Source organism: Chiloscyllium punctatum, chromosome 3, assembly GCF_047496795.1.
Source record: "Chiloscyllium punctatum isolate Juve2018m chromosome 3, sChiPun1.3, whole genome shotgun sequence".
Lineage (NCBI taxonomy): Eukaryota > Metazoa > Chordata > Chondrichthyes > Orectolobiformes > Hemiscylliidae > Chiloscyllium > Chiloscyllium punctatum.
The window spans coordinates 71,328,507-71,348,782 of NC_092741.1; the positions used below are offsets into that span (position 1 = coordinate 71,328,507).

The window sequence follows — 20,276 nt, forward strand, 5'->3', positions numbered from 1 at the left end:
ATTTAGCTGTCTTATAGAAATAACTACAATAAAAACTGTTGAATGATATAATACTTTAGAGTGTCGTGTTTAAAGTAATTAGAAATAAAGTAGCTCCCTGCTTGTATACTAAGATTCCTGATTTCATCAGTCTTTGTTATGCCATTTCTTAATCCACTATTCTGTGTGGAATTTGGATTGAAGGGATTTAATGATAAGTGATATGCTTGGCAAAGAGTAACTATAAACCTTTTGGGACATTTAAAAGTTTCTTTGACATAAAGCAGGAACAGCTGTGACACTCTACTCAGGTTCAGAATGTCTACATGGATTCTACATTTAACAACTGGAATTGTGCCACTGGGTCCAAAGAAGCAGATAACCTTCCTGCGAATGCAACCTCTAACCCACAAATACTTGCAAAATAGATAAAATAATTTGCCAAATGTGTCAGGAGTCCATTGATCTATTCTTGCCAAAATGTTTTTCAGTTTTAGTGTAATACACGTTATTATTGTAGCTGTGCTATTAGTTCAGTGAAGCCTCATTAACATGCACTCGAGTTAGAAGTGAAAATTTTTCACATCGAGGGTTGTGGATGCTGGAACGCACTGCCAGTGGAGGCAGTGGAAGCAGGCACGTTTGCAACATTTAAGACATATCTTGATAGACACATGAATGGCAGGTGAACCGAGGGATAGAAACTATGCATGGGATAAAGTAGCAGGTCTAAATAAGGATTAGAAATTGGCCTAGGTTTGATGGGTCGAAAAGATTGCTCCTGTGCTGTATGGTATTGTAAAATCATGTGGAGGAACATAAAGGCAAATTCAGTGATGCTGTGTTGTTGAGAGTGGAATGGATGCAGAATTATCTCCATAACACTAAGCTATGTGTGACACTCTCATTTCCATCAAGCAAAGAATGATTAAATACTACTCACCCAATATTGTTATTTTCTGATTATTTAAGTAACTTTTGCCTGTCTGGATTGTTGGGGCAGGCGGATTAATGAATGTAGCTTGTGCATTTCCTCACAAAGCACTGAATGGTGTCAGGAATGAAGGAGAAATTGACCTTTCTGTTTGATTTTACTCTTTCCACTCATTAAAATTTTGGAGTCACTATTTAGTACCTCTTTACTTCTCACAGCTAGGAAATGGAACTGAGCAAACTTCCAAGGCCATCCGACCAATTGTTCTCAGCATGAAGTATTATGTACTTGTGCTGTACTGTTCATTATTCAGACAAGTATTTCCAAAATATGCTTGTCACATTCTGATTAACTCTTAGTGCATGCACTTTTTTTGCCATCTAGCTCGATGCAGGACAGTAGATATAGACCTTAGCTGATGATGAATAGTCACTCCTATTAATGGTGATGAAACAGGTACAAATTCGGATTTTCACTCCTATTAATGGTGATGAAACAGGTACAAATTCGGATTTTCACTCCTATTAATGGTGATGAAACAGGTACAAATTCGGATTTTCACTCCTATTAATGGTGATGAAACAGGTACAAATTCGGATTTTCACTCCTATTAATGGGGATGAAACAGGTACAAATTCGGATTTTCACTCCTATTAATGGTGATGAAACAGGTACAAATTCGGATTTTCACTCCTATTAATGGTGATGAAACAGGTACAAATTCGGATTTTCACTCCTATTAATGGGGATGAAACAGGTACAAATTCGGATTTTCACTCCTATTAATGGTGATGAAACAGGTACAAATTCGGATTTTCACTCCTATTAATGGTGATGAAACAGGTACAAATTCGGATTTTCACTCCTATTAATGGTGATGAAACAGGTACAAATTCGGATTTTCACTCCTATTAATGGTGATGAAACAGGTACAAATTCGGATTTTCACTCCTATTAATGGTGATGAAACAGGTACAAATTCGGATTTTCACTCCTATTAATGGTGATGAAACAGGTACAAATTCGGATTTTCACTCCTATTAATGGTGATGAAACAGGTACAAATTCGGATTTTCACTCCTATTAATGGTGATGAAACAGGTACAAATTCGGATTTTCACTCCTATTAATGGGGATGAAACAGGTACAAATTCGGATTTTCACTCCTATTAATGGTGATGAAACAGGTACAAATTCGGATTTTCACTCCTATTAATGGTGATGAAACAGGTACAAATTCGGATTTTCACTCCTATTAATGGTGATGAAACAGGTACAAATTCGGATTTTCACTCCTATTAATGGTGATGAAACAGGTACAAATTCGGATTTTCACTCCTATTAATGGTGATGAAACAGGTACAAATTCGGATTTTCACTCCTATTAATGGTGATGAAACAGGTACAAATTCGGATTTTCACTCCTATTAATGGTGATGAAACAGGTACAAATTCGGATTTTCACTCCTATTAATGGTGATGAAACAGGTACAAATTCGGATTTTCACTCCTATTAATGGTGATGAAACAGGTACAAATTCGGATTTTCACTCCTATTAATGGTGATGAAACAGGTACAAATTCGGATTTTCACTCCTATTAATGGGGATGAAACAGGTACAAATTCAGATTTTCACTCCTATTAATGGGGATGAAACAGGTACAAATTCGGATTTTCACTCCTATTAATGGTGATGAAACAGGTACAAATTCAGATTTTCACTCCTATTAATGGGGATGAAACAGGTACAAATTCGGATTTTCACTCCTATTAATGGGGATGAAACAGGTACAAATTCGGATTTTCACTCCTATTAATGGTGATGAAACAGGTACAAATTCGGATTTTCACTCCTATTAATGGTGATGAAACAGGTACAAATTCGGATTTTCACTCCTATTAATGGTGATGAAACAGGTACAAATTCGGATTTTCACTCCTATTAATGGTGATGAAACAGGTACAAATTCGGATTTTCACTCCTATTAATGGTGATGAAACAGGTACAAATTCGGATTTTCACTCCTATTAATGGTGATGAAACAGGTACAAATTCGGATTTTCACTCCTATTAATGGTGATGAAACAGGTACAAATTCGGATTTTCACTCCTATTAATGGTGATGAAACAGGTACAAATTCGGATTTTCACTCCTATTAATGGTGATGAAACAGGTACAAATTCGGATTTTCACTCCTATTAATGGTGATGAAACAGGTACAAATTCGGATTTTCACTCCTATTAATGGTGATGAAACAGGTACAAATTCGGATTTTCACTCCTATTAATGGTGATGAAACAGGTACAAATTCGGATTTTCACTCCTATTAATGGTGATGAAACAGGTACAAATTCGGATTTTCACTCCTATTAATGGTGATGAAACAGGTACAAATTCGGATTTTCACTCCTATTAATGGTGATGAAACAGGTACAAATTCGGATTTTCACTCCTATTAATGGTGATGAAACAGGTACAAATTCGGATTTTCACTCCTATTAATGGTGATGAAACAGGTACAAATTCGGATTTTCACTCCTATTAATGGTGATGAAACAGGTACAAATTCGGATTTTCACTCCTATTAATGGTGATGAAACAGGTACAAATTCGGATTTTCACTCCTATTAATGGTGATGAAACAGGTACAAATTCGGATTTTCACTCCTATTAATGGTGATGACACAGGTACAAATTCGGATTTTCACTCCTATTAATGGTGATGAAACAGGTACAAATTCGGATTTTCACTCCTATTAATGGTGATGACACAGGTACAAATTCGGATTTTCACTCCTATTAATGGTGATGAAACAGGTACAAATTCGGATTTTCACTCCTATTAATGGTGATGACACAGGTACAAATTCGGATTTTCACTCCTATTAATGGTGATGAAACAGGTACAAATTCGGATTTTCACTCCTATTAATGGTGATGACACAGGTACAAATTCGGATTTTCACTCCTATTAATGGTGATGAAACAGGTACAAATTCGGATTTTCACTCCTATTAATGGTGATGAAACAGGTACAAATTCGGATTTTCACTCCTATTAATGGTGATGAAACAGGTACAAATTCGGATTTTCACTCCTATTAATGGTGATGAAACAGGTACAAATTCGGATTTTCACTCCTATTAATGGTGATGAAACAGGTACAAATTCGGATTTTCACTCCTATTAATGGTGATGAAACAGGTACAAATTCGGATTTTCACTCCTATTAATGGTGATGAAACAGGTACAAATTCGGATTTTCACTCCTATTAATGGTGATGAAACAGGTACAAAATCGGATTTTCACTCCTATTAATGGTGATGAAACAGGTACAAATTCGGATTTTCACTCCTATTAATGGTGATGAAACAGGTACAAATTCGGATTTTCACTCCTATTAATGGTGATGAAACAGGTACAAATTCGGATTTTCACTCCTATTAATGGTGATGAAACAGGTACAAATTCGGATTTTCACTCCTATTAATGGTAATGAAACAGGTACAAATTCGGATTTTCACTCCTATTAATGGTGATGAAACAGGTACAAATTCGGATTTTCTATAATTCCCATCAATAAGCACAGGAACAGGAACAAGGCATGAAATAACAATAGATATATTCTCAGCTTCTCAACAATTTTGCATTATTCTGTCATAAACATCACAGCCCTCTCCAGCTCCCACCCTACCTCAGATCACTGGCAGCTGACAGAAAATGGACAAGTCTAAATGTACCTGCAGCTACAGAAATGCTGCAGTCTATGTCAGGACTGTCACAGGTGGATGACTAGTGATGATGGAGGTGGTAGCTGTGTCCCAGTGGTATTACTCACAACTCTGTGTCTGATTCAAATCCTTGGAGCGAGTCTTCAGCACAACATCTAGTGTTGCAATCTGACACATTACAAAGCAAAATACATTGCTGTACTGTTCGAAGCACTGCCTTCAACTGAGATGCTGAACTAAAACTGTTTCTGCTCTCTCAGCCAGAATAATAGATCCCACAGCACTATTTATAAAAGGGAAGTCCTGCTAACCGATATCTGTCCTTCACCACCTAAAAAACATTTGATCATCATCACATTGCTGATTGTGGAACAGGCTTTTGGCTCTTTTGTAATAGTGACTGTACTTCAACAGTATTTAATTGCTCATGAGATTGTGAAAAGTGCAATAAAAATTCAAGTTCTTTCTTTAAGAATTACTTAGTTATCTTTTGACTTATTCAGTTCAGCAGAGTGAAAATAATGCTAAAACACTAATGTCGGTTAAACCACCAACTGTTGTCTCTGACTCTAATGAGACACCATGTCTATAGTCTGGAAGGATTGTGATGACTTTATCTTAACCTTTATTGAAGTGAAATATCAATTATATTGTTTGTGTCTGTCTGTTTTTTTCTCCCATCCTCATTCCTGATGGTTGAACCATGGACTCTTATTGGTTTGGTCTGTGCTTATGGATAAAGTATTGTGGTAAATAGCCGACCAGGAGACTCTCCCATTTACCATGAGCCATTTGGAAGGACAATCAATCTGTTTGACCACATGACAAACTCATCTTCTAGACCAACAAGTTGTAGAATTTGAATCAAACATGGAAATTCTGGCCAGAGGTAGGGAAATTGCCATTAAGCCATTTGACCTAGATTTGTCTAAAATTCACAATACAGCAAATGTCAATATCTAAGTTATATCAATATCAAATTACTTATATGATTGAAAAAAGAATACAGGTCGTTCTGCTATAATGCATGTTTCTGCTATAAGTGCATGGTCTGCTTTTGCAGCAGTTGTATTTATATTGCAAATCCAGCTGAGTTTCTGGTCAATGTTAGCCTCCAGGATGCTGATAGTGGGGGAGTTCAGTGATGGCAATGTGAATGGATGTCAAAGGCTGGTGGTTTGGTTGTCTGTTATTAGACATAGTCACTGCCTGGCATTTGTGTGCTGTGAATTTACTTGCCAGTTTTCTACCCAAGCCTGGATACTGCCTAGCTCTTGTTGCATTTGAACATGGACAGTACTTGAGAAGTTGCAAATGTTGCTGAACATTGTGCAATCATTGGTGAACACTTGGCACTATATCACTGTTCCTTCACTGTCATTGGATCAAAATTCTGGAACTATTTCCCGAACAGCACTGTAGATGTTTCTTCACACCATAAATGGAGGAGGTAAACAAGGTGGCTCCCTAATACATTTTTAATGGCAATAAATACTAGCCTTATCAATGACGCCAATACCGCATTGACAAATAAAAAACAATCCTTGAAGTTCTTAGGAGAGTCGCAGAGCTATAGAGTCATACAGCATGGAAACAGTCCCTTTGGTCCAACCAGTCTATGTCGAACATAATCCCAAACTAAACTAGTCTCATCTGCCTGTGCTTGGCCTGAATCCCTCCAAACATTTCTTGTTCATGTATGTCGCCAAATGTCTTTTAAACTTTGTAACTGTACTCTCTTCGATTGCTTCCTCTGAAGGTTCATTCCACACACAAAACACTCTTTATAAAAACATTCACCTTATGTCTTTTTTAACCATTCTCCTCTCACGTTAAAAATATGCCCCCTAATGTCGAAATACCCCACTCCAGAGATAAGACACCTACTATTCATTCTATCCATGCCCCTCATGATCTTATAAGCCTCTATAAGATCACCTCTCCACCTCTAACACTGCAGTCAAAAAAAGTCCTAGCCTACCCAGCCTCTTCTTACAACTCAAACCCTCCATTCCCAGCAACATCCTGGTAAATCTCTTCTGAACTCTCTCCAGCTTAATTGTATCTTACCTAATAACAGGGAGACCAGAACTGGACATAGTAGTCCAGAACAGGACTCACCAGAGTCTTGGACAACCTCAAAGTCCCGACTCCTATACTGAAAGGACTGAGCAATAAGGTTTTGCATGAGAGTTCCTGTACCTTGCATCTGAATTAACTCCACAGAGGCCGGTATCCCGTCACCAAGACACCCTTTATTTACACTTAGAAAGTCCTTAACACTGGTTCAGTTTCCTCAGAGCCAGCTCTCAGAGTGTCAGAATGCCTGACATTCCTCATTTTACTTTTGAGCCAGATTAACAGCCCCAATAACCTGGCTGACCCCATTACAAACAGTACACCATCTCATCAGAAGTATGCATGCCTTGCAAAAGGAGCATGTGCATTCAGAATTTATCCCTTTTTCCTGATCTATTGTACACAAAATTTAAAAGTTGCAACAGACACAAAGATGACCCAAAACTTTGGGAGGCTTAATCCTTCAGAATCATCAATCATAGAACTGTCACATGCATTGATCTGCTCACATCTAACATGTGTGGTCCAGTTACATGAATTACATGACTCTAAATGTTTGTCACAACCATTTCATATCTGGATTCATTCTGTTCTTAAATGACTTTGGAAACTGAACATCACAACATTCTGTTGTAATTTAATATATTCTGCCTGCACAACATCAAAACCATTCCAACATCTCATGAGCAAAATTCCAGATTTGGTAGATGGTACTGAATAAAAGCTTGCATGTGACTAGGACAATTGATCACCTTCAGTTCAATGAGCTAAAAAGTTAATTGTGATCAGATGGTTGACCTCCTTGGAAGAGTCACTGACCCTTTATTTAAATATCACTCCAGCCTGGAGCATTTTTAACTCTTGCCTTGTCAGCGATAATATTTAATTTTGAGAAACATTAGAGATTTCACAAGTTATGAAAGATTTGAAGCATGGTATCAACTCGTCGACAAAGCCTGAAGTCTTTATTTCAATGTCGCTATTAGTTCGAAGCATAAAGGCCCACATACTGTGATGGTCTTTGCAGCAGCACTGACTGGAGTTAGGGGTTTAGGACCATGTGGGATTCCTGTGGGAGCAGACTCCTTGCTTTTGGAACCCTCCAAAAAAGCCACTTACCATAGGAAATGTTGGAGAGTTCCAGCACAAATAAAATTAATAGTGACCCAGGAAATGTCAAAGGATTAAAACCCCAATTCACCACTGACCATTGTCGAGAGTGTGTTGCTGGAAAAGCACAGCAGGTCAGGCAGCATCTGAGGAGCAGGAGAATCAATGTTTCGGGCCGGAGCCCTTCATCAGAATCTGATGAAGGGCTCCGGCCTGAAACGTCGATTTTCCCGATCCTTGGATGCTGCCTGACCTGCTGTGCTTTTCCAGCAACACACTCTCGACTCTGATCTCCAGCATCTGCAGACCTCACTTTCTCCTAACTGACCATTGTCTCCCTCACTTCCCCATCCCACAAGCTTAGAAGAATGAGAGCTGATTGTACTGAAACATATAAGATTCTGAAGGGATTCACCAAGATGGACATGAAGAGGATGTTTCCTCTTATGGGGAGTCCACAACTGGAGGACACAATTTAAAATAAAGGTTCTTCCTTTAAGACTAAGATGAGTGATAATTGTTTGTAGTTTACTTTATATGTTAATCCACAAAACACTTATAACAGATAGGAGAAAGTGAGGACTGCTGATGCTGGAGACCAGAGTCGAGAGTGTGATGCTGGAAAAGCATAGCAGGCCAGGCACCGTCTGAGGAGCAAGGGAATCGATGTTTTGGGCAAAAGCCCTTCATCAGGAATGAGGCTTGTGAGCGAAGGGATGGAGAGCATAATGGGAGGGGGGTGGGGTAAGGCTGGGGGGAAGGTAGCTGAGAGTGCGATAGGTAGATAGAGGTGGAGATAATGGTAATAGGTCAGATGGGAGGCTGGAACGGATAGGTGGGAAGGAAGATGGACAGGTAGGACAGGTCATGAGGGTGGTGCCGAGATGGAAGGTTGGAACTGGGATAAGGCGAGGGGAGGGGAAATGAGGAAACTGGTGAATTTCTATTTGATGCCGTGTGGTTAGAGGGTCCCAAGGCAGAAGATGAGGTGTTCTTCCTCCAGGCGTAGGGTGGTTAGGGTTTGGCGATGGAGGTGGCCCAGTACCTGTGTGTCCTTGGCGGAGTAGGAGGGGAAGTCGAAGCGTTTGGCCACAGGGCAGTGGGGTTGGTTGGTGTGGGTGTCCTGGAGATGTTAGATTAGATCAGGAGCAACGAAAGCAATGGATACAGTAAATGACGTGTGTGGAAGTGCAGGCGAAACTCTGATGGATGTGGAAGGCTCCTTTGGAACCTTCGACGGAGGTGAGGTGGGGTGGGGTGTGAGCACAGGTTTTGAAATTTGTGTGGTGGCAGGGGAAGGTGCCAGCAGAGGAGGGTGGGTTGGTGGGTGCATGGTCCTGACAAGAGAGTCACGGAGGGAATGGTCATTACAGAAAGTGGATAGGGGTGGGGAGGGAAATATATGTTGTGGCTCTGTTCGCCGAGCTGGGAATTTGTCTTGCAAACGTTTCGTCCCCTGTCTAGCTGACATCCTCAGTGCTTGGGAGCCTCCTGTGAAGCGCTTCTGTGCTGTTTTCTCCGGTATTTATAGTGGCTATATTTATAGTGGCTGTATTTATAGTAGCCACTATAAATACTGGAGAAAACAGCACAGAAGCGCTTCACCGGAGGCTCCCAAGCACTGAGCACCAGAGATATATTTCTCTCCCCACCCCAACTGTGTTCTGTAAAGACCATTCCCTCCATGACTCTCTTGTCAGGTCCACCCTTCTCCCATTTATCTCTCCACCCCCTCGGCTCACAAGCCTCATTCCTGATGAAGGGCTCTTGCCCGAAACTATGATTCTCCTGCTCCTCGGATGCTGCCTGACCTGCTGTGCTTTTCCAGCACCATACTCCCGATTTATCACAGATTGAGTTTTTGTGACTTATATATCTGAAGTTTATTTTCAACACTAACCATGTACAAGTTATAATATTGCAATATATATTCTGGATTCTATGATAAATTACACAAATAACTGACTGGTTACACTGAATCCATAACACAGAGAGTGACTGAAGGTGAGGTATGCACCTTCATACTAGAACATTATGTGCCATGATGTCAAGTAACTGCCTGAAATCTATAGGCCTCTATGGCCTGGAATCCATGCCACAATATAACAAGAATGAGAATTGTTTCCTCCCAGACATTCATTATTTGTGGAACTTTGTTCCTTAATTTATTAATTTTTTAATCTATTAATTAATTTAACTCAATTTACATAGTCATGTTTAATCAAGAAGGAGTCAAGGATTATGGCAGAGAGAAAGGAAGGTGAAGGAGAAATCAGATCAACCATGATCTTACTGAATGGAGTAGCAGATTCAAGCAGCTGAATGGGGTAGCAGCCTCTGATCCTTGTGTTGGTGTGTGTTACAGTGCTCCTCCATCTCTCTCTCTCTGCTGATCCAGTTAAAACATATATCCTTAACTGATGACCATTCTAGCATATCACTGTTAAAGAGACAGATAGACAGTTGCATCTATACACAGTGAGGCAAATGGGAAGTATTCCATCACACTGCTGTGTCTTGTAGGTGGCTAACAGACTTCAGGGAGACAAGAGGGGAGTGATCACTGCAGAAGCTGATATTGAGTGCAGGTTAACTATTGGCTGGCAGATCATGCATCGTGAGGCTATTTTATTTGAAGAGCAGACTGCCCTTGGTTTAATGTTCCATATGAATTAGATTAGCCTTTTAGAATCACATGCCCTATCTTAGTTTGTATTCCAGGCAAATTGAATTCTTTCCACAGATTCCAATTTTGTTAACAGAATTTTCCAAGCTCCTGAAGTCCAAATAAAGGTCTTTGACTACAGTGAGCAACAAGAACTGCCTACTCAAGGCCACCTTGCATTGTGCCAAAAGAAGTAGGTCACCCAGATGTAGCAAGAATGCACTGAGCATGCCACATCCATAATATCGAATGTGCTACTTTTGACTCTAAATGACCAAATTTGGACAAGCCACATGCTAAAGTCAGCATGAAGCATTTAAAGGTGCAATTAAATTTTGCTCACTGATTAGCTTGTGCAAAGTTTTACCGCACTAAGTCTGTTGCAGCAATTTCAACAACCACTTTCTCCTTCTAACTTGGGGGATGGCAGTAATAGCAAAACATTCCTGATTATTAGCTGATAATGAATATTTAGAAAGGGCTAGGTTGCTGTTGGGATGAGGCAGTAAACATTGCAGATAGACATAAAGGAAAATATGAAATGCCACAAATGAAATGGATTAAACATCTAGAATACCTCTTAGAAGCTACAGTAGAGAAAGATGAAGAGTGGGAGAGAAACAATGCAAGTGAAGGAGGGGAAATGAGAAATTTGAACATTGAGCAAAGATTGATTTACATAATTATTGCAATGCAGAAGGAAGACATCCCAAATGAGCAACTCACTGAATGACATTCATCCACCTTCTGCCTGTAACTCTGCACATTATTTCTTTGGAGATAACTGATTCACTTTTGAATATTTTGCTTCATGGCAATGAATCAGAACCCTACATCACCTGTGCATATTTCGAACTTTCAATTGTACATGTGTTTTTTTTAAACAGAAGTAACAATACAGTAAAACAAAAGATGAATGAGAGTGTAAGTCCAATGGATGCCTGCAGAGGAACACTGGACTGTCACATCTGAGTAATCAAGGAAACTTCAAATGGAGAAATGTACTACAAATTGAACTTTAATCTCCCATGAGTATCTCAGAATGTGAAGTTTTTTTATCCATTCATTGAATGTGAATGTCACTAACTAGGCCAGCAGTTATTGCCTATCCCTAACTTTCTAGAGGGCAGTTAAAGAATCAACCACTTCATTGTACTTCTGGAGTTACATGTGGGGTGGACTAGGTAAGGATGAAGATTTTCTTCTCGAAAAGACACACTACTGAACCGGATGTGTTTTTACAACAAATGGCAGGTAGGTTCTCTTTTTTTGTAATATTGCAGATTCATATTTAATCCAAATTTCACAGTGGCACAGATCTGCCACAGTAATACTTGAACCTGTGTCCAGTGAGCACTAATCTTGAGTTCTGGAAACCAGCCCGTGAAGGTGAAACGGGACAGAAAAAAAGCTAACTGCAAAGTCAAGAATCTCAAAATTAACTGGTCAAATATCAACTTTCCATGAAACACTCTTCATGAACAACCCAGAGACAAATCCCCACATATTTGTTTTCCTTTAATCTATTTTGGACTTACTTTACTTTTCCGACCTGTATGCTTGTGCATTGTGTTATTGTTTTTTTTTAAGTTTAGTAACAAATAAGCATCTTATTTTGTTAACTCGAGAAAGCTTGGTTAAATTCACTCCTTTTAAAACCTAAGTTCACCTTGGTCTGGGAAAAAGGCTTCCATCAGGAGGGGAATCCTTTTTAAATTAACCTTGTTGCAAAAAGTTGAGGAGGCTAAAAAAATAAAAGAGGGAAACAAATTCATCCTTCGTCACCTGAGAATCTATTAATTTGGGGTATCCTCCTAGAATCCTAAAGAATTGTGGAAACTATTTGTTGTAGCATTTGGTTGAACCTGACTTTGCCACACTCTGAGGTACTGTATTCCAGACCTCAACTAATTGGCACAGAGATTTTTATTTCTTCTCTCATCTTGCTTATTAATTCATAGAATCAAAGGGGTGGGAATGACTATTAATATTTTAGAGTCTGGGGACATGTATATTGTTTTCTGTATTTCAGGAGAAGGCCATTCACCTTCTCAAAGCCTTTCGAAGAATTTGTCTTAGGAAATTCCCAAAGGTTTTCACTGCACCAGTGTGTTTGACATAGCACAAGTTGTGAAATTCCAAAGCATTACTATGGTATTGCAATCTAGCAAGACTTGGAGAATGATCTTGGTTTGCTGTATTCTCCAAAAACTTGCCAATAAATAAGGAACATGGTGGAGCAGTGACAAGGTATCCACAGAGGAACAGCTGGAGGATAAATCTATGGAGGCTCAACAAGGAAAGGATGCAACATCACAGACCCTTCCACTGCTAGCTGTGATGTACAGCAGACTGTATATCATCTTACATTTCCATGATCTCACCAAGTATCCTTCCCTTTTCCCTCTAGCCATCATCTACCGTGTCGTCTGCATGAATCTCCATTGTTCGCAAGGTCAGCCAAATAATCTCCTCTGCACATTTTATATTTACACTTGCATTGAGACACAGCATTGAAATATGATGATTTCATTCCAAATGATTGTGTGCATGGAGGGCTTGTTCCTTCCTGCTCTCCAGTTCTTGTGAAATATTTGAAATAGTTGGGGGAAGTGCAACAATTACTATAGATATGCTAGCATTCGAAGATAAATCAACATTGTCCACTTCATACTTTGATCAGTCCCTACTGGAACCCTCTATGTCCAAGATGCTCATCTTAAAATGCAATTACATCCATGAAAGCTCATATCAATTTGTCCCCTCTTTTGATTGGGCTCAGAAACTGTCCTGCCTAATTTAAAAGTGGAAATGTGGATAGCACTGGTAAAACCAATATTTATTGCCCATCTCTAAGGGCCTTTAAACTAAATGGCTTGATATTTCATTTTTAAAGATGGCTAAATCAATCTGATTGATGTGAATTTGGAGTCACATATTCTCCCGACCAGGTAGGGATGGCAGATTTCCTTCTTAGTGAACTCAGTGGTCTTGTATTATAATTGAGGTAAAAACAATGACTGCAGATGCTGGAAACCAGATTCTGGATTAGTGGTGCTGGAAGAGCACAGCAGTTCAGGCAGCATCTAAGTAGCTTTGAAATCGATGTTTCAGGCAAAAGCCCTTCATCAGGAATAAAGGCAGTGAGCCTGAATTGTGGAAAGATAAGCTAGAGGAGGGTGGGGGTGGGGAGAAAGTAGCATAGAGTACAATGGGTGAGTGGGGGAGAAGATGAAGGTGATAGGTCAGGGAGAAGAGGGTGGAGTGGATAGGTGGAAAAGGAGATAGGCAGGTAGGACAAGTCCGGACAAGTCATGGGGACAGTTACTGAGCTGGAAGTTTAGAACTAAGGTGAGGTGGGGGAAGGGGAAATGAGGAAACTGTTGAAGTCCACATTGATGCCCTGGGGTTGAAGTGTTCCGAGGCGGAAGATGAGGCGTTCTTCCTCCAGGCATCTGGTGGTGAGGGAGCGGCAGTGAAGGAGGCCCAGGACCTCCATGTTCTCGGCAGAATGGGAGGGGGAGTTGAAATGTTGGGCCACGGGGCGGTGTGGTTGATTGGTGCGGGTGTCCTGGAGATGTTCCCTAAAGCGTTCTGCTAGGAGGCGCCCAGTCTCCCCAATGTAGAGGAGACCATATCGGGAGCAACAGATACAATAAATGATATTAGTGGATGTGCAAGTAAAACTTTGATGGATGTGGAAGGCTCCTTTAGGGCCTTGGATAGAGGTGAGGGAGGAGGTGTGGGCGCAGGTTTTACAGTTCCTGCGGTGGCAGGGAAAAGTGCCAGGATTGGAGGGTGGGTTGTAGGGGGGCGTGGACCTGATCAGGTAGTCACGGAGGAAACTGTCTTTGCGGAAGGCAGAAAGGGGTGGGGAGGGAAATATATCCTTGGTGGTGGGGTCTGTTTGGGATAATTGATCCTACTATCATAATCACCAGGACTGGTACTAATTTCACATTCCAAAAGTATTTATTAATTTTAATTCCACCAACTATTATTGTGGGATTTGACCCCACGTCCCAAGAGCACTAGCCTGAGGGAACTGCCTCCTAGGTCAATGATACCAATACGCCACAGTTTCCTCCATAAATATCAGGTCTTCAGAACAATCTGATTATTCATGAAATAAATTGATAATTGTCTAATAGTCTTTTCTGTGAAGTCATGGGCTCCACTTTCTTTCTATGCAGCAATATTTCCTTGGTATCTTACTTAAAGATTGTTTCCACTTTTGGTGTGGGGGTTGGGGGAGGCTGTGAACTGGCAGAGAAAGGATTTATCTTATAGTTAAAATCTGGAATTTGCTGCTTGCCAAAATGGGAGAGATGGAATCAGTATTAAGTTTAAAAGGTGCATATCTGAAAATATTGCTCAGATATGGGGAAAAAACAGGGGATTGGACCCAACTGATTATCTTATGAGGAGTAGTTTGACAGATTGGACGTACATCCCTGAGAGTTTAGAAGCATGAGAGGTGATCTTGTTGCAACATATAGAATCCTGAGAGAGGTTGAAATTGGAAGGATTCATCCTACTGTGGGACAAACTAGAACGAAGGAATATAGTTTTAAAATAAGCTGTCTCCTGTTTAAGATAGAAATGACAAGTTTTTTCTTCCCAAAAGGATTTGAGAGCCTTTGGAAGAGGCTGCTGAAGAATCAGTTAATTTTTTTTTCAGGCAAAAGTGTGTCATTGACTAGCAAGAGAATTAAATATGGGGCAGATTGGAATGTGAGCTTGGAGGCGCCATAATCTTATTAAATGGCAGAGTAGCCTCAAAGGTCTTCTCTTGCTCCTAATTCTTAAATTTGTAGAAGTCAGCATAGCACAATGGACCGACTGGCTGCTTATATTATACCAAGATGTGGAGGTGCCAGCGTTGGACTGGGGTGGACAGAGTTAAAAATTACACAACACCAGGTTCTAGTCCAACAGGTTTATTGGGAAGGACTAGCTTTCGGAGCACTGCTTATTCATCAGGTAACTGTGGATCAGGATCATAAGACGCAGAATTTATAGCAAAAGATCACAGTGTCATGCATACAACTAATAAAATATATTGAACAAACCTAGATTGCTGTTAAGTCTTTCATGTTTTAGAATGGTTTCAGGTATCAGTTAATTAATACGTAAATCCCAGAACTTCTTCCAAATCACATTCTTGACATAACTTAAGGTCTTATGAAAAAAGGTGACATCTCAGCTTAGACAATGCATTAAAGGTGTGAGGTTAGAGTCCAAATTTGGAAAAAGAACCAGTCTGTCTCAAGATTGGGATAGAGATAAACTCTAACCTGCCACACAGCTACCTGATGAGGGAGCAGCACTCCAAAAGCTAGCACTTCCAAATAAACCTGTTGGATTATAACCTGGTGTTGTGTATTATTCCAAGCTTCTTCCAGCAATACTGTCAAACATATGTCCTCAGGGGAAAAAAATCTCTTCCGTAACTGGCAGGCAAATAATAAACCGAAAAATATTGAAGTTAAATCAGCATAGAAAGATAAAAAGCCCCGAAAGCACACATCTACCAGGGAGTACTCCCAAGCAGGGAGTATTTGCTTCGGCTAATTGATCGTTCAGATAACCAGAAACAATTTATGAGTGTCGGTTATCTGAACATATCTCGGTTATCTGGCAATAAGTTTCACCAACTGCCATGATGGGACAGGAACCCATGTCATCAGCTCAGGCCTTCTGGATTATTAATCCACGATGTTACTACTGTGCAACCATCTTCATCCACAAAGGAGTTGACTATCTTTCCATTACAGGGCATACCTGATTTTCATTCTGTTGATTCTATTGGAATGAAAATTTTAGGGCTCTTTTGTCCCAAAAGTAGGGTCCCTACCTGTGAGCTAGGATTCAAGTCCCACTTGCTCCATGGGAAAAAAAGTCCTGGAATGAAATTTTTGAGTGTTCTTGTGCTGCAGGTGATTGCATTCCTATTTCTGCACCAAGAGACCCAAGTCCAAGTCCCACCTTGCCCTGAGATGTTTAGTGACAACTCTGAGCATTATAATAAATACCTTCAAACTTTAAAGTTGTGGCTAGAAGTGTGAGGAATTAGGGTAGGTGGAATGAAGATTTTGTGTGTTTGTGTGGCACAGTAGTAGTGCCCCTATCTTTAGAATTGGAAATCCCTGCTCCAGAGGTGTGTCATAACATCCCCAAACAAGTGAACAAAGAAACTACTTTGAGTGGAAATTGGAGGCTTTTATGGTGCATTGGTAGTGCTCCTGCCTCTGAACTCAGAAGCCTGGATTCAAATCCCACTCAACTCAGTGGTGTATAATAACGTCTCTAAAAGAAGTTGATTTGGAAGTATCTGGAATAAAAATTGGCCAGTTTCTGCCTTTGCAAAAAATCCATTTATATGGTAACAGTTTTGTTCAATTATTTGGACCCAAACATCCCATAGGCAGCACGGTGGCACAGTGGTTAGCACTGCTGCCCTACAGCGCCAGAAACCCTGTTCAATTCCCACCTCAGGCATCTGTCTGTGTGGAGTTTGCACATTCTCCCTGTGTCTGCGTGGGTTTCCTCCAGGTGCTCTGGTTTCCTCCCACAGTCCAAAAAATGTGCAGGTCGGGTGAATTGGCCACGCTAAATTCCCCATAGTGTTAAGTGAAGGGGTAAATGCAGGGGAATGGGTCTGGGTGGGTTGTTTTTTGGAGGGTTGGTGTAGACTTATGGGGCCGAAGAGCCTCTTTCCAACTGTGACTAATCTAAGATCTAAGACATCCCAGATAGAGTAGTAGAAGAGTTAAATCAAAATTATGCTTCTTTGGTAGCAATATTTTAAATTTTGGACCAATTAGTCATGAACAGTCCTATAAAAGAATTTCAAATTTCTCACTAAGGTGAAACTGGTTGCAGAATGGACTAGAACCAGAGAGCACAGATTTCAGGTAAATTGTTAACTAAGGAGAGTTGACCTGAAGAAACATGTTAAACAGAGAGTGAGTATTGATCTGGTGGAAGCAGAACCAATAGTCACTGTCAAAAGAAAATTGGATAAATATTTGAAGGGTAAATAAGGCGATAGGGAAAAAGTTGTGTGGAATTAGTTGGACTGCTCTGCCAAATAAAATGCTGGTAAATGCACAGTGGCCTGAATGGTTTTGTTCCATCCTGTAACTTGCAATGATTCTATGATAAATATACCAATATATATGTTAAGGCAGAACTGCATTTACAGTTTCCTTGCAACATGACCTCCCCATTTGCTCAGCTAGAAAGGGCCCATCTTGCCCCACTAGTAATTGTCAAACCCATTTTTGGCATTTGAAAGAATAGAAAAGGCTTATCTGAAAAGCTTTAATTATTCCTAATTGTAATTATTTATTTGTAACTAATCATCTTGACAGGTTTAACTCTGAAGTATGGAATTCAGTTTAAAAAATTCTTTTCGGCCCATAAATCCAATTAATTAGGTTTAATATGTTAATAAATTCTTCCAAGAATAAATTTAGACCATAATAGATAATTGGAAAGCAATATTCTGATTTATGTAATCACACATATTAATGAAGACTATTGATTGCATTTAAATCAATTTGCAGTTTCAAAGGTAACAATTTCCTGGTTACAATTATTTTCCAGCTACAAAAGTATTCTTGTGTGCTCAATAATACCCATTTATTTCTGTTTTAGTATTAGAAAGCAATCACATTGTGGTTTCTGAGTTAAATAGTTGAGCAATTAACTTCAGTGGTCAATAATTGTACATATTAATTTTTTTCTACGTAACATACAATATGTTGTTGAATTGACATTAAATATTGCACTTAAAAATAAATTTACATCTGGGATTTTAGTGTATTTAAATAAGTTGAAATGTTAAAACATTGTGACATAGAAATACTTAGAAACCATGACAGTTTGTACTGTTTGATAAATAAAAGCCAGAGTTTACAACAGTATTCACAAAGTAGATTTCAAGACTTTCAATGAATTTCTTTCAGAGAGATTCCACATACCCCTCAAAATATTATTTTCAAACTTTTAAAAAGTACAAGTTCTTCGAAAAGATAAAGTCATCGCAAATATCATTAATGTACTCACAAGCTCTACCTTTGCATCAGGATTCAAAATAAGTTCGACAAATTTGTTAGCCTCCTTCCAGTCCTCCTGTAAATCCGAAGGAACCAGCTACAGCTGCCCAACAAATGTGATATTTACATCTGTGGCCATTTACGCAAGGTCAAAGGAAAGTTTTCTAATTCCATTCAATGTTTGTATAAGCCAATGGTTCTTCTGAGTAATGTATCAGAAAAATAAATGTTGTATTCTGGCATTAACTGCTCCCTGTTGACCAAAGAAAAAGATTTATAGTGCGAGACAGAGCAGCGCAGGAAGAACAATCTCCTATATTTGGCAAAAGGCCAACAAACTGGCTTGAAAGAATGTCAAAGAGGAGAGATATGTCTGGAATGTAAGCTAGACATAAATACACTATCTGGTGATAGTGGTTGTCTGAGTAAGGCTTGTGAACAAAATTAAATATCCTGAACTTTGAAAGTTAATATGATATGAAAAGTAAACTGATCTGTCAATGGAAATATCTGACAATATATTATTTTGGATCAGAATGTCCTAATTCAGCATGGAATCAGTTCAGATTCCTTGTTTTTCATAGAACCACCGATCAGTTAAAGCAGAGAAGGAGAGAAGGAGGTCTTTTAGCCAATCATGTCTATGCTTGACTTCTTAAGGAACAACTCACCTAGTGCAACTCTACCCTTTCCCCATTGTATGACCAACATTTTCTTCTCAAATAAGGATCTAATTTTCTTTTGAAAGCTTCAATTGAATCTGTCTCCACCACATCCCCACACATTGTGTACCTGATCCTAAAGACATGCTGTGCGTATAGTATTTACTTCCTTTCCTACTTAACGTACATTTGTGACCTTAGGTTCTTGATACTTCAATCAATGAAAACAGTTCCTTCCTATTTACCCCTTATGATCACGAATGTCTCCAGCAAACCTCCTCTGAACTTTTTCTTCCGCAAGGGAAACAATACCAACTTCTCCAATCTTCCTTCATAACTGAAGTTCTCCACGCACTGCAACTAATACCATTAAACTTTCCTCTAATCTCTCTAATGTCTCTGCATTCTTCATGAACTCTGGTGTCCAGGATTGGATACAATATTGTAGCTGAGGCCAAACCACTGTTTAATAGCATTAATTTGGACTCCAAGACCACAATACTAAAAGGCTTATTAATTACTCTGAAGTTACAGGATATTGTCCTGAAACTGAAAATTGCTTAACTTAACATTTAAATGCAAATGCTCTTGGGCAATTTAGACAAGAGAGCACATTTATGAGATACATTTATCAAAATGTGATACATATTATTTAGATATATATAGTAAAAGGAGCTGATACTAATCAAAGGCACTGAAAGGTCTTTGAAGAAAATAGAATATGATCTGATTAAAGCAAGTGGAAAAATAGTTGTAAGGGAATGCTACAGACCTCTTTGGTAGAGAATTGGAGGAACTCTGGAATAATGGTATAAGTGGACAAAAATGCCAATTTATGGTAGTTTTACAAGGTTTTTGGTGAGTCTCTGAGAAAATTATGGTTGATCATAAATCTTTTTTATGGTTACTGACTGAGGCTTAGCCACATTCTTTGCAATGATTTGCTCAGGAATAACACACTGATTCCATATCCTCTTCATCACCTCAACCTTTAACTCCATGTCTGTAACATCATCCTTCTGCTGCTAAAACACTCATCCATGACTTT

At 39.4% G+C, this 20,276-nt stretch overlaps 1 protein-coding gene across 4 annotated transcripts in view; it reads right to left on the reverse strand.

The window, feature by feature from the left end:
• The window catches only part of LOC140460424 (four and a half LIM domains protein 2-like), a 75,708-nt gene extending 56,836 nt beyond the window's left edge, over window positions 1-18,872 (reverse strand). Inside the window, exon 1 of one of the 4 annotated variants that reach the window (XM_072554973.1) lies at window positions 18,586-18,872. In XM_072554973.1, coding sequence (XP_072411074.1) covers window positions 18,586-18,593 — 8 coding nt within the window. In that variant the 5' untranslated portion in view covers window positions 18,594-18,872. Of the gene's footprint in view, window positions 1-18,576 lie in introns of all 4 variants that reach the window. The other 3 variants (XM_072554995.1, XM_072554989.1, XM_072554983.1) reach the window with 3 other exon arrangements.
• Window positions 18,873-20,276: the final 1,404 nt, after the last annotated feature.